Consider the following 15035-nt stretch of genomic DNA (forward strand, 5'->3'; position numbering starts at 1 on the left):
AGCACCTGCTTTTTCAGATGCAAAAATCAGAACAAAAAATAACAAGACACATGAAGAAACACGGAAACATGGCCCAAAGAAATAAATCCCCATATACTGAAAGGAAATGAAATGGAGATCTATGAATTACCTGACAAATAGTTCAAAATAATCATCTTAAAGAAGCTCAATGACGGGCTTCCCTGGTGGCACAGTGGTTGAGAGTCCGCCTGCCGATGCAGGGGACACGGGTTCGTGTCCCGGTCTGGGAAGATCCCACATGCTGCAGAGCGGCTGGGCCCGTGAGCCATGGCCACTGAGCCTGCACGTCCGGAGCCTGTGCTCTGCAACGGAAGAGGCCACAGCAGTGAGAGGCCTGTGTACCGCCAATAAATAAATAAATAAAGCTCAATGTGCTACAAGAGAACATAGATAAACAACACACAAAATCAGGAAAACAATGCATGAACAAAGTAAGGATACAACAAAGTTTAGAAACTATAAATTCACAACAGGGGCTCAACAACAGACTTGATCAAGCAGAAGAATCAGTGAACTCGAACACAGTTCATTTGACATTATCAAGTCAGAGAAACAAACAAAAAGGACAAAAGAAGAAAGCCTAAAGGACTTATGAGACAAAATCAAGTGGACAAATGCATAGTACTTAGTAAAAGAAGCCAGTCTGAAAAGGCTACATACTATATGATTTCAATATATAACATCCTGGAAAAGGCAAGACTATGTATGGAGAGTAAAAAGATCAGTGGTTGTATTGGTTTTGGGACAGGGCGGGAGTGGAGGAAGAATGAGTAGACCAAACACACAGGATTTTTAGGACAGTGAAACTACTCTGTATGATACGATGGTGGACACATCATTATACGTTTGTCCAAACCTACAGCATGTACAGTATCAAGAGTAAACCCTAATTAATGCAAACTATGGACTTAGGCTGATACTGTTGTGTCAACGTTATGTTCATCAATTATAACAAATGTACCACTCTGGTGGGGGATATTGACAATGGGGGAGCTGTGCATGTGTGGGGACAGTAGGTATATCAGAAATCTCTGTACCTTATGCGTAATTTTGCTGTGAACCTAAAATTTCCCTAAAAAATAAAGTCCATTAAAAACAAACAAAAAAAGGCTTCAAATCAACAATCTAACTTTACACTTCAAGGAGCTAGAAAAAAAAAAAAAACTAAACCCAAAGTTATCAAAGGAAAATTAGAACAGAAATAAATGAAATAGAGAATAGAAAAGATACACAAATTTAACAAATGCTTTGCTAGAGTAAGAGAAAGGAGTCAACATAAATCAGAAATGAAAGAGACAGAAATTAAAAAGGGATCATATGAGACTATAATGAACAACTGTATGCCAACAAATTGGATAACCTAGAAGAAATGGATAAATCTCTAGAAACATGCAACCTGGAAGAGTGAACTGTGGAGAAATGGAGATTTAATCTATCATCAAAACCTCCCAACAAAAAAAAGCCCAGGACCACATGGCTTCACTGGAGAAGTCCACCTAATATTTAAAGAAGAATTTATATCAATCCTTCTCAAACTCTTCCAAAAAACTGAAGAGGGAATACTTCCAAACTCATTCTGAGGCCAGCATTATCCTGATGCCAAAATCAGACAAAGATCTAAGAAAATAAAACTACAGACCAATATACCTGATGAGTACTGATATAAAAATGCTAAAAAAAAAATACTAGCAAACTGAATTCAACAGCACAAAGAATTAACATTATAAACAGGTGGGATTCCTGGAATATAAGAATCAACCAACATATGAAAATCAATGTAATATAGCACATTTTCAGGATAAAAGACAAAACCCCCATAACTATCTCAATTAATATGGAAAAAGCATTTGACAAAAATTCAAACCTTTTCATGATTAAAAAACTCAACAACAAAAAAAACTCAAAAAAAAAAAAAAACTCAATAAAATAGGAACAGAGGGAAATTACTTCAACATAATAAAGGCTACATATGAAAATCCACAACTAACATCATATCCAAGGGTGAAAAACTGAAAGCTTTTCCTCTAAGAGCTTGCCTTTTTAAGGTAACTTGAATATACATTTAAATTCACAACGATATTCATTGAAATCACTGAATTCATTGAAAATATATATTTTTAAAACCTTTGTGAATCCAGATGAAATTAATAAATAGGTCAGTGGAAAAGTAGAAGTCCAGATATTAAGAGAACTGGCTTTGTACAAAACAGGAATGGAAGACAAAACAGAAAAGTGAGGTTAAAGGAAGAATGGTTATATTTGGATAGGTAAATGGGTAAGTTCTTGAGCAAAGGAAAGATGGTGTATTGTAGAGCAAATACATTTAAAGGAGCTTCCTCCAGCTGCATAGTTCAAAGCTTCCACACACATCTTACATAATAAGTTTTGAAATCTATGAAGGCCTTATTCTATTTTAATGTGTGAGGTTAAGTCAACAAGAGATTTTTGTGTGGAGATGAAGAGTTTTAAGTCTTTTAGCCTAACATAGTTTCAACTGTAGCCACGATTCAAAGATGCTGAAAAGTGGAATTAGATGAGATTCTGCTAGTGGTTTTCATTCTAGCAGGTAATTATTTTCATTACCTAAAGAGTTAAACAAGAGCCATATTTGCCGGCCATGATTTATTTGTCCTTCTTCTTCAAACAGGATAACCAAAGATACAGACAGTATTCAATAAAATAAAATAGATGAAACAAATTCTAAGAGACTGCGATGCCACATGCTACATTTAACCTAATTTTATTCATGCTTGCCTTGGGATGGGGAATAGATCATTCAGTAAAAACATACAGTAAAAACAAAATATGTCTTATCATGTACAACTTTTAAACTACAATAATGATGTACCTTAATTACTTCCATGCACACAAGTCTAACATTACAGTTCTTTTTCTTAAAATAAACACAATTAAGACTTCTAGGAGCATTTTATAATAAAGTAATTCCTAATTTTTCTTTGTAGATAGATCAAGCACCTCCAAAATACAAATTCCTATACACAGTGAGCACTTTACTTAAAATGAATACTTAAGTAAATTAAGTACATGGACAGCCTTAGGATAAGCTGACATTATATATTCAGCTAAGTAGGCAACAAACCATAGTGCCAAATGGAAAAAGTGTATTTGCAAATAAATTTCAAAAACTACGTTAACTTTTTATAATTAAATACAGAAAATATACTGATTTGCTAAAATAAATAAGATGTGATATAGTAACACTTCACTATAAAGAATGCATACCAGAACATTTATAAACGGTGAGTGAATCTTATTAAGAATAGTTTACTACAATAAACGCTGGCTAAATAGAAGTGCATATTGTGAAGCACTATGGGTGGTATATGTTTTGCCACATACTTTTGTTACCTTGAGGTAGATAACACATGTGTACCAAATTCGGCATTCATTTTCAGTTGCTGCTGGTATCATGTGTTTTTAAGAAATGTGTACAGTATGAAAAACTTGAAAATACTCATGAATGAAAAATGTTTTAGGAAAAAAATAGATATTTTCATGCAATTATGTACAGTCTCACTGTGTAAATTTCAAGGCAAGATTTTTGTTTCCTGTAAAACAGATCATTGTTCTATGAGAGAATGTTTTTTCCTTGTCTTAGTGCATTTCTTTTGTCTCCTCCTGCATTGCATTATTTTGCTCTATTCTTTATTTTTGTGTGCAAACAACATGCCAGTTAAAACGAAAACCATCTCACATGTAGAAAAAAAGTCTGGATTTTAAAAACCAAGAAAATATCCTTTCTAAATGACACCATCTGATTCAAGTAAAAAAAATGACTTAAACACTAGTAATAAAGAAGACAAAACACATTTCATGAAGAATACAAAAAGAAATGTCTGCTGAGTGTTTTAGTTCAGATGTTTCAGAATGCTGCTGTATGTTTTATGAGGAATCTGAGGGGAAGATTTCATAGCAGAAGGTGTTAATGTGGCCTGTATTGACTTAAGTGGTGACCCAACTGGACTGTGAAACTGTGGGATGCCTATGGATTCAAGCTGCTTGTTAAAGAGGAACTCCCCACTGTTGTTCAGAAATCCTTCCTCATTTCCTCTCTCCCCAAGCTTCCCATCCTCTACCGGCTCAGTTTCTAGCATTTCAGTATCCTCTTTCCTGCTAAAGAACTTGTCCAGGTAACTGGTGTAAGTGTTTTCCTTTTCAATTTGCTCATCCTTCCTTACCTCACAACAAAACTGATTTATGAGAAAACAGTCCTCCCCACCTCCCACAAACTGGCTATCCCAAGAAGACTGGTACAAGGCTTCTAATTGAGCCAAATTGGCCATTCCTTTCTCCTGTTTTTCTCGGCTTACTGACTTGGATATCAAACTTTTCAATTCTAGTTGGGACACTGAGTTATTCAAGTCATTTAATTTGTCAACAACATCAGTAGGCTCATGTTGTGAACTAAGTTGAAGAGTTCCTGCAATAAACGAATCAAAGTCAAATCCCTGATTCTTTTCCCTTTCTTTTTCAGCCAGTTGCTGTGACGCTTCCTCTAGAGCTATCTGGGCTTTAACCAATCCATTCCTTTCACATTTTGACTTGCCTTTCTTATCAGATTTTTCTTTGCTTTGTTCTTTCCAATAAGTGTGGGTTCATAGTAATGATTAACTTCACTCTCTCTCCAAACTAAGTTATCTAAGTATGATGATGACCTCGTTTTGTAGTTACAAGTATGGCTACACTCCAGATCACAGTATTTGTTTTCATGATGATCTGAGTATTGCCAACAAGGCTCAGTAGAGTAACTGGTATCAAAAGCAGGATCCTCCAAATACTTTTCACGATCTCCATCCAAATATTTTCGAGGATCGACTTGTACTTCTTCTTCATCAGTGACATCGGACAGAGCTCTTGGGTCAAGCTGAACTTCATCAATATCAAAGTTGTTATGTATAGGCCAATCATGCTCTGAAAACTGACAATCATGGTACCTGAAAAAAATTAATACATTAGTCTTAGTCCAGGTGTATGATTTCATTTTCAAATTCACTTGCGTGCCTTTTAGATCAAAACACTGTGCGTGCTAGGTCTATGATGGGATAACAGGAGTGTTAAGTCATAAGCCTTCCTCCAGGAATTTATAATATATAATCTTAACGGATAGGTAAGCTCTGTTACTATATAAAGCAATATGAGGCAATATTTGGTAATTACCAATAAAGTATATAATTATATAAAATGCATACAAACATCTGAGTGGCTGATGTACAGTTCAATTCTAACACAGTTTCACACACAGAAAAAAATACTTTATGGCCACAAAATGCAGATCTCTAATTTCAATCAGGTGTCATACAGATTTTCACTCTACTGGTAATAAGGCAGATAAGGACTTGATGGAAATCATCACCATGAACAGAAAAAACAAAAAAACCCAACAAGTATCCATGTATATGTTTTACTGAATGTGGTATCCTCTTACTGACACATTACAGTAAGGTGACCACACCATGCTCAAGTAGAGGCAGACTGAGACACACATGAAAACATGGGGGGTTGAGGAGGAGGGAATAGAAAAGAGATTAGATAACTAATAAGTATGACAGAAAATGTGGAGACTGGAAAACATCTGGGTATGTGAGGAAAGGACTATACACAGATGGTAGAAATGTTCATGTGGAGAAAGAAAATGGTTGGCAGATGTGTGTAAACATACTCTCAAACACCTCAACATTTTAGGAGTAAAAAAATGCAACAAGTGAACAAACTAATTTCGACATTAACTACTTCTTGTTCCAAAGTAGCATTTAATTTTTCCCATTATGTATATCCTAAGCAGTAATTATTAAATATTTAAATCACATAAAGGCTATTCAAAGACAGCAGTAAGTTCAACAGAAACCCAAGACCATTTCTAAATTTCTAAGACTTTTACATTGTCTTATCATTTATAATTTAAAAATAAAACTCACTATATTATGGTTCATTGAAAAAAAAATCTTTTTCTAATTTAGAGTCAATTTACCTTTCCCAGTTATAAATGTGACTATGAGTTTCATCCATAAGCAAAATATCATCAACTTCATCTTCAATATGAAAAGGATGACTTGAAATTGGCTCATCCATTGGAAAAGAGTAAATGCTCATGTAAGGATGGGAAAGCGCTTCTTCTGCTGTCAACCGATCCATGGGGCTGAATGTCAAAATTTGTTCCAGGAAATCCAGTGCTGCAAAACAGAGGAATAAAACACCTTAACTATACTGGAGGTCCACCAACCCATAAAGAACAAAAAGGGATTATACAATTAAAAGGTAAGTTAATTTAAGTTTTGTCAGAGAAATAAAACTAACTTTCCTGATTCACTGATTGAAAAGACACGCGTCCAAGAAACAAAGTAAATATTTGAAATATACCCCAATCTCATATTATGGCCAGTTATAAAGAAAAAGGAATATATTAAGTTGAACCATGTGAAACTTTCATTTTTGTCAGTCAAAAACGGTCAAATAACAGCAATTTCATATGGCTCAACCTAATACATCGGTCCTAATTTCAGCTCCGCAACTCACTAGCTTAGCTGAATTACTAGCTAAGCTGAATTACTAGCTATGTGGGACTGGACAGGTTATTTAAACTTGCTGAACTTCAGTTTCTTCATGTGTAGAATGGATATATAGATAGATGTCTTACAAGGTGTAAAAATTAAATGTATAGTGTCTAGTGCTTAATATAAAGCCCTTTCCTCCCCTTATCTCACTGACTAGCTGTTGTACTAATTTGTTGATTTCTGTTTCACATCAATCACACTACAGCATATCACACAATGCACTTGATCATTTTAGGGCTATGATGGAGCTACCAGAAACCCAATTCTTCCCACTCAGTCTTTTAGGCCTTCCTAAGCTCCTTACCCAGCCTGAACCACTGTCACCAGCCCTCCACCACCACACACTTGTATGCCTTAGGACTGACACCAATCTTCAACTCTGAATCATTCCTACCTTCCACTTTCTCCATTTCCTAGCCATACAGTGCTGATAAAAACTAGATGCAAAATCACATGTATATCTAGCTTTCTACAAATTCATACATACTGTGGAATTTCAATTTGGCCTTTGCTATTGCTTAGCAAAGCTCCTCACCATCTCTTTTTTTTTTTGGCGGTACGTGGGCCTCTCACTGTTGTGGCCTCTACCGTTGCGGAGCACAGGCTCCAGCCCCACAGGCTCCGGACGCGAAGGCTCAGAGGCCATGGCTCACAGGCCCAGCCGCTCCGCGGCATGTGGGATCCTCCCAGACCGGGGCAGGAACCCGTGTCCCCTGCATCGGCAGGCGGACTCTCAACAACTGCGCCACCAGGGAAGCCCCTCACCATCTCTTTATGCTATCTATCTTTCCATTATTCTCAACAGATAAACCTACTTCACATTTATCTCAATCCCTACTTCTTCACTATGGTCTATCACATATCTACTCAACCTTACTTTCTGTCTCAAAGGAAAAGCTAAGCTAGCTAGCCCTTCTCTCTAAAACTAAGCTGCACTCTAGAAAGGATGCTATTCTCAATTCCCCATCTCTCATTAACATGAAAAATAGCTGACATTTATATAGCCATTTATATTTTCACCTTTTCTCCACTCCTCTCTATTATATTACCCTATCTAGGAAGTCATTTCATGATACAACAAGCTGTTGTTCTTGGTTCTCCTGCAACAGTCAGCCTTAGGCCAGGGCCCATGTGTCTCAAGGCAAGAGACAATCTGAGGCATAGAGTTATGAATGGTTGACTCAGCATAATCACCATCCTCAGAAGGAAATATATCCAGCTACACAAGAGGAATATACTCTAAAATCCCTAGCATTTGGGAACAGTAGATAGCAGGTAGAAAGAGGCGGAGGTAACAAAGAAAGTAGTCAGGCTGATGGACTTCCCTGGTGGCGCAGTGGTTAAGAATCTGCCTACCAATACAGGGGACGGGTTCGATCCCTGGTTCGGGAAGATCCCACATGCCGCAGAGCAACTAAGCCCGTGTGCCACAACTACTGAGCCTGTGCTCTAGAGCCTACAAGCCACAACTACTGAGCCCGCATGCCACAACTACTGAAGCCTGTGTGCCTAGAGCCCATGCACAACAAGAGAAGCCACCACAATGAGAAGCCCACACCCCGCAAGGAAGAGTAGCCCCTGCTTGCCGCAACTAGAGAAAGCCTGTGCTCAGCAACGAAGACTGAACGCAGGAAAAAAAAAAAAGAAAGTAGTCAGGCTGAGCTCCCAAATGTATGCAAAGAAAAAACATTTCCATCATTGTTGAAAATGCTATTGGATAGCACTGTTCTGGAGGAAATCGGTCTATTTACTACAATGGTGTTCAAGTATGCTAAGATACAGAAGTAAGTGGTAAATCTTTCACCACTCTTATTCAATATAGTTTTGGAAGTCCTAGTCACAGCAATCAGAGAAGAAAAAGAAATAAAAGGAATACAAATTGGAAAATAAGTAAAACTGTCACTGTTTGCCAATGACATGATACTATATATAGAAAATCCTAAAGATGTCACCAGAAAACTACTAGAACTAATCAATGAGTTTGCTAAGGTTGCAGGATACAAAATTAATGCACAGAAATCTCTGGCATTCCTATACACCAACAACAAAAAATTCAGAAAGAGAAACTAAGGAAACACTCCCATTTACCACTGTAACAAAAAGAATAAAATACCTAGGAATAAACCTGTCTAAGGAGGCGAAAGACTTGTACTCAGAAAACTATAAAACACTGATGAAAGAAATCAAAGATGATGTAAACAGATGGAGAAATATACCATGTTCTTGGATTGGAAGAATCAATAATGTGAAAATGACTATACTACCCAAAGCAATCTACGGATTCAATGCAGTGGCATTCTTCACAGAATTAGAACAGAAATTTTTACAATTCGTATGGAAACACAAAAGACCCTGAACAGCCAAAGCAATCTTGAGAAAGAAAAGTGGAGTTGGAGCAATCAGGCTCCTCAACTTCAAACTATACCACAAAGCTACAGTAATCAAGAGAGTATGGTGCTGGCACAAAAACAGAAATACAGATCAATGGTAAAGGATAGAATGCCCAGAGATAAACCCACACACATATGGGCACCTAATTTATGACAAAGGAGGCAAGAACATACAATGGAGAAAAGATAGCCTCTTCAATAAGTGGTGCTGGGAAAACTGGACAGCTACATGTAAAAGAATGAAATTTGAACACTACCTAACACCATACGCAAAAATAAACTCCAAATGGATTAAAGACTTAAATGTAAGACCAGACACTATAAAACTCTTAGAGGAAAACACAGGAAAAACACTCTTTGACATAAACCACAGCAAGATCTTTTTAGACCCACCTCCTAGAGTAACGGAAATAAAAACATAAATAAACAAATGGGACCTAATTAAACTTAAATGCTTTTGCACAGCAAAGGAAACCATAAAGAAGACAAAGACAGCCCTCAGAATGGGAGAAAATATTTGCAAATGAAACAACAGACAAAGGATTAATCTCCAAAATATAAAAACAGCTCATGGAGCTCAATATCAAAAAAAACAAACAATCCAGTTAAAAAATGGGTGGAAGGCCTAAATAGACATTTCACCAAGGAAGACATATAGATGGCCAAGAGACACATGAAAAGATGCTCAACATCACTAATTATTAGAGAAATGCAAGTCAAAACTACAATGAGGTATCACCTCACGCTGGTCAGAATGGCCATTATCAAAAAAGCTAGAAACAATAAATGCTGGAAAGGGTGTGGTGAAAAGGGAACCCTTCTGCATTGCTGGTGGGAATATAAATTGATACAACCACTATGGAAAACAGTATGGAGTTCCTGAAAAAACTAAAAATAGAACTACCATATGACCCAACAATCCCACTACTGGGCATATACCAAGAAAATCATAATTCAAAAAGAGACATGTACCACAATGTTCACTGCAGCACTATTTACAATAGCCAGGACATGGAACCAACCTAAGTGTCCATCAACAGATGAATGGATAAAGAAGATGTGGCACATATATCCAGTGGAATATTACTCAGCCATCAAAAGAAATGAGTTATTTGTAGTGAGGTGGATGGACCCAGAGTCTGTCATACAGAGTGAAGTAAGTCAGAAAGAGAAAAACAAATACCGTATGCTAACGCATATATGTGAATCTAAAAAAGAAAAAAAAAAACGATACTGATAAACCTAGTTGCAGGGCAGGAATAAAGAGGTAGATATCGAGAATGGACTTGATATGGGGTGGGAGGGCAAAGCTGGGTCAAAGTGAGAGTAGCATCGACATATATACACTACCGAATATAAAATGGTTGGCTGGTGGGAAGCAGCAGCATAGCACGGGAGATCAGCTCGGTGCTTTGTGAGGACCTAGAGGGGCGGGATAGGGAGGGTGGGAGGGAGCTTCCAGAGGGAGGGGATATGGGGACATGTGTTATGTATATGGCTGATTCGCTTTGTTGTGCAGCAGAAACTAACACAGTATTATGAAGCAATTATACTCCAATAAAGATCCATTAAAAAAAAAGAAATTAAGTGGTAAACTATAGAGAAAGGGAGGATGAAAGGTAAGAATGGAGGGAAATTTAAGATTGGGTATTCATCTAACGACACTAGTGGGAACAGGGTTCCTAGTAGTCTTAATGTGTTAATTCACACGTACTTAATCTTATTTGCTTTTTCCCTCTGATGATCATGAACAGAACGTGAGAAAACCTTAAGATGTTTAGGAAACTATATAGTCCTATCTTTATGATTCATGAAAGAACTATTACAATCCTGGCATTGATGTAGCTAAATACAGTATGATAATTCTTAAAGATATGAGACACAATCAACTTTTACAAAAGATGTTTTTCATGTCTAATGCTCTTCTTTTAAAGAATGTTATCTTATTACAGATAACTATTACAGGAGTTAGACTTTTGTATCTTATTTATATCAACAAACCCTAAAGATATGTCTTATTTTGAGATATGAAATTAATTACTTTAGTGGTCAACAGTTTTGATTCTCCCCAAGTTCCTACTACTTTCAAGTCTGCACAAACTCTCACATTTAGCACCTAATATTACTAACAGTGATCTGCCAACTTTTATGTAGGAAGTTTGCTCACATGGAGTTTTGATCTTTCCTCCTTCTCTTCCTTGCTCTGAAACGTTTGCTTTCCCTGACTCAATTCCCTCTTTCATATCTAAATCACATTTATATTCACACCCACACTTATGTACCATATAACCCTCACAGAACCCCATTCCAGTTTAGTGAGAGTCAGTGATTAATATGTTCACCTAGCGCAGACAATCAGAGGTGTAAGCTGGAAAAGTAGATGGAGTTAGAACCAGGAGAGAGGGGTTACTTTCTGGAATCTAGAAAATTATTCAGAGCAAAGAAATAGATCCCAGCCTAAGTGCCAGGCCAAAAAAGGGAAAGCCAGTGCTGAAGTTTTAGGTATACCTTAAAGCGTCTAAAGACTATTTGCGAGAATGCTACATAAGGATAAAAAGCTAAAGCTTCCCTACACAAATCCTGCTTACACACAAACACACCATTACATGATGCCTACTCTTCAGTCACAATACCTTCTCGACTAATTCCCGGAAGCAGCTGAGTTAAAGGTTTGTGTGGCTCAGTCATGTCATTTCTAATGTAAACTGGAATAACGCTGAGAAGCTCCTGACGATCTTCCTCATGTACGACAGGAATAGATTCTAAAATCAGCTGCATCTGTTCAAGTTCATGTGCACCTGAGATCAAAAAACACAAAATACAACAGGAATAAACACACTCTTTACTTATTGGCAATAAACATTCTAAAGCCATAGGAAAGTAACTTAAATATTGTAATGAACACTGGGGGGAAAATGGTTTTAACTGAATATTAATCAGCAGATTTCACTGCATTGAATATCATCTTCAACCTGCTCAAAAAGCGTATCTATTTCAATTACTGCTCACTGATATGTTTAGTTTTAGCTGCTTTGTTTCCATAAGAAATTGACTTGAAGTCTGGCCTCATATTAAGGTACCATAAAGTAGTGAAAAAAGCAATGAATTGAGATTTAAAGACCTAGAATCTAGTCCTAACTGTACCACTAATTAACTCACTGTAACTCTGAGAATACTTAACATGGTGATGACTTAATTTCACTCTCAATAAAACAGAGGCCTGGACTAGATTTGTGAAACAAAAAGTTTTATAGTTATATATTAGGCTCAGTTAACATTTCAGGACCACTATTAAAGAAATAAAAGGGGAAACACTTCAGGCTAAATGGGCAACTAAAATTTTTTAAAAAACATTCATTTGCTTTTCCACTTATTTCTAGAAATTCATTCAACATTTTTCTTGAGTGCCTACTATGAGCAAGGCACTTTAGAATACATCTATGAAACAAAACTGAGCAAGTTCCTGCTTTCATGAAGCTCACAATCTAATGGAGGAAGACAGATAATAACTCTGTAAACATTCACATCAAACGGTGACAAATGCTATGAAGAAAAATAGAGTAAGCTAAGGGGGACAGGAGCACTGTTGGGGGGTAGGGTTAATTTATATTAACAACCAAGGATGACCAAGGAAGGCCTCACTGAGAAGCTGAAAATTCAGGAAGTCAGGGAACACACCATACATTCATATGGAGGAAAGGAGTTCCAGGAAGATGAGAAAAGGCCCAAAGGCCTACAGGAGACAGTGGGCTTGGGATGTCCAAGAAACAACAGTTAGGCAAGTGTAGCTGAAGTAGAGTGGCTCGGGGGGAAGTGATAGGAGATGAGGTCAGTGGTACCAGAACAAAAGAGTTTACTTTATCCTGAATTTGATAAGAAGCCGTTATAGAGTTTTGAACATAGAAATGACATGAGCGATGTTTTCAGAGAACTACTACACTGCTATGTGGTAACTAGACCACAGACAGCAAAGGTTAAAGCAGGAAAGCCAGTTAGGAGGTCACGCATTAGACCAGGAGAGGCATAATGGTTTACTGAACTGGCAGGAGGTGGGTAGCGATAGAGATACTAACAAGCAGTTAGATTCAGGACATATTTTAAAGGAAGAGCCTGCAAGATCTGTGCTGAGAGAAGTGAAAGATGATGCCAAGATTTTGGCCTGAGCAACTAAGAAGTGGGTCTGGTTTACTAAGATGAGGAAGAGAGCAGAAAGAGAAAGTATGAGGGAGAAATATCAGGAAGTCAGTTTTGGATAGGTTAAATTTAAGATGCCATTAGACATCCAAGTGGAGATACTGAGTAAGACCGAAAAATAAGGCTAGGACACTTACCATAGGTTAAAAATACACAGATTTCCAATGAATGCTTAGTCCTTGCCTTTATTGCTCTGTTAATATATTGAGGCCTATACTAATCAACACTTAGATCTCCCTCACGTCGCTTTTACTGGATGGTTCACAAACCTACCGAAGAGGCTTTAGAAGGGAACTATCACTGAATCTTTCAAATCATTTCACTTGTTTGAGTTCTTGTTAAAATTCTCTTTAATTAAATGTTTAAAGGGTTTAAGATCGAAAATTACGTTATTTAGAGGTTTTTTTTTTAATCCACCTTAACTAAAAACTCTCTCACACACTTTTTTAGACTCCTTCATAGCACCAAACTCTGCAAAAATTGATTGTTTCTGAAATATCACAGCAGTCAGGCAACAGGATATGGCAAATCAAGCAACAGGGTTGACAGGGGACACAGAAAGAATTACTGAATTTTCAACAACTGCTAAAAAATTTTACCAGGAAGTGACAAACACTGACAGAATCAGGCAACTCAGGTATCATTTAATACAAATAACCTAACAAATACTATGGATCTACAAAATATGAAATTATGTTTAAGAAGCTATATGCTAAAGAACACTAGAATTCTGACTAAATTTGAGTGAACGATTCAGTGAATATGTAAGTTTTCTCAATTTTTTAGATATTAAAACCATTTTATCTTTTCATTTTAATATTCTACACTACAATAAATTGTTTTAAATCTTACATAAGTCTTGCTTCATAGATATATGCAAAATTATTTCTCTCTGGGATAATTTTTTCCCCTGTATTTTAAAATTTCTAACCTGCAAAGAGGGTTTTACCAGTCAGCATTTCAGCAAAGATGCAGCCTGCAGCCCACATGTCAATCGCTTTCGTATAATTATTAGGAGAAAGTAAAAGACGTGGAGATCTGTACCATTTAGTAACCAACCCTTCAGAAAGATGACCCTGAAAAAGAAACAAAAATATACTTTTTACTTTAGCTGAATAACAGTACATAAAAAACATGATTCACTAAAGAATCCTTAATCTAAAAACAAACTGTAATTGTAAAATCCTAAAACAATACTGTTGATCTCTATGCCTATTTTCAAGTCTCTTGCACTTGTGAGCCTGAATGGAGGTTAAACTCCCCCTGTAATATACCATCTATAAAATTATGTTCACGAGAAGTCTGCTAACCAAAGTATACTATAAGAATTTAGTGGTAGGGCTTCCCTGGTGGCGCAGTGGTTGAGAGTCTGCCTGTCGATGCAGGGGACGCGGGTTCGTGCCCCAGTCCAGGAAGATCCCACATGCCGCGGAGCGGCTGGGCCCGTGAGCCATGGCCGCAGAGCCTGCGCGTCCGGAGCCTGTGCTCCGCAACGGGAGCGGCCACAACAGTGAGAGGCCCGCGTACCGCAAAAAAAAAAAAAAAAAAAAAAAAAAAAAAGAATTTTAGTGTTAACTCTAGGCCACATATTCAAAACAGGTTTCAGAGGAGGAGCTATTTTTCATTTCAAGTCTCAAGTTAATGAAGGAGCAGGTATGTTTAAATCAATGAGAGAAAGGCAGGAAAGAGCACCAGAGGTGCTATTTAAAAATGCATTGCTGGGGCTTCCCTGGTGGCGCAGTGGTTAAGAATCCTCCTGCCAATGCTGGGGACACATGTTCAAGCCCTGGTCTGGGAAGATCCCACATGCTGCAGAGCAACTAAGCCCATGCACCACAACTACTGAGCCCTCGTGCCA

At 37.3% G+C, this 15035-nt stretch overlaps 1 protein-coding gene across 1 annotated transcript in view; it reads right to left on the reverse strand.

The window, feature by feature from the left end:
* Window positions 1-2745: 2745 nt before the first annotated feature.
* MAPK6 (mitogen-activated protein kinase 6) overlaps window positions 2746-15035 on the reverse strand; it is a 34926-nt gene continuing 22636 nt past the window's right edge. The window contains 5 exon segments of the mRNA XM_024761858.1: window positions 2746-4627; window positions 4630-4976; window positions 6011-6212; window positions 11617-11781; window positions 14109-14253. Coding sequence (XP_024617626.1) covers window positions 3891-4627; window positions 4630-4976; window positions 6011-6212; window positions 11617-11781; window positions 14109-14253 — 1596 coding nt within the window. The 3' untranslated portion in view covers window positions 2746-3890.

The sequence above is a fragment of the Neophocaena asiaeorientalis genome, unplaced genomic scaffold (genome assembly GCF_003031525.2).
Source record: "Neophocaena asiaeorientalis asiaeorientalis breed wild unplaced genomic scaffold, Neophocaena_asiaeorientalis_V1.1 scaffold506, whole genome shotgun sequence".
Taxonomy (NCBI): domain Eukaryota; kingdom Metazoa; phylum Chordata; class Mammalia; order Artiodactyla; family Phocoenidae; genus Neophocaena; species Neophocaena asiaeorientalis.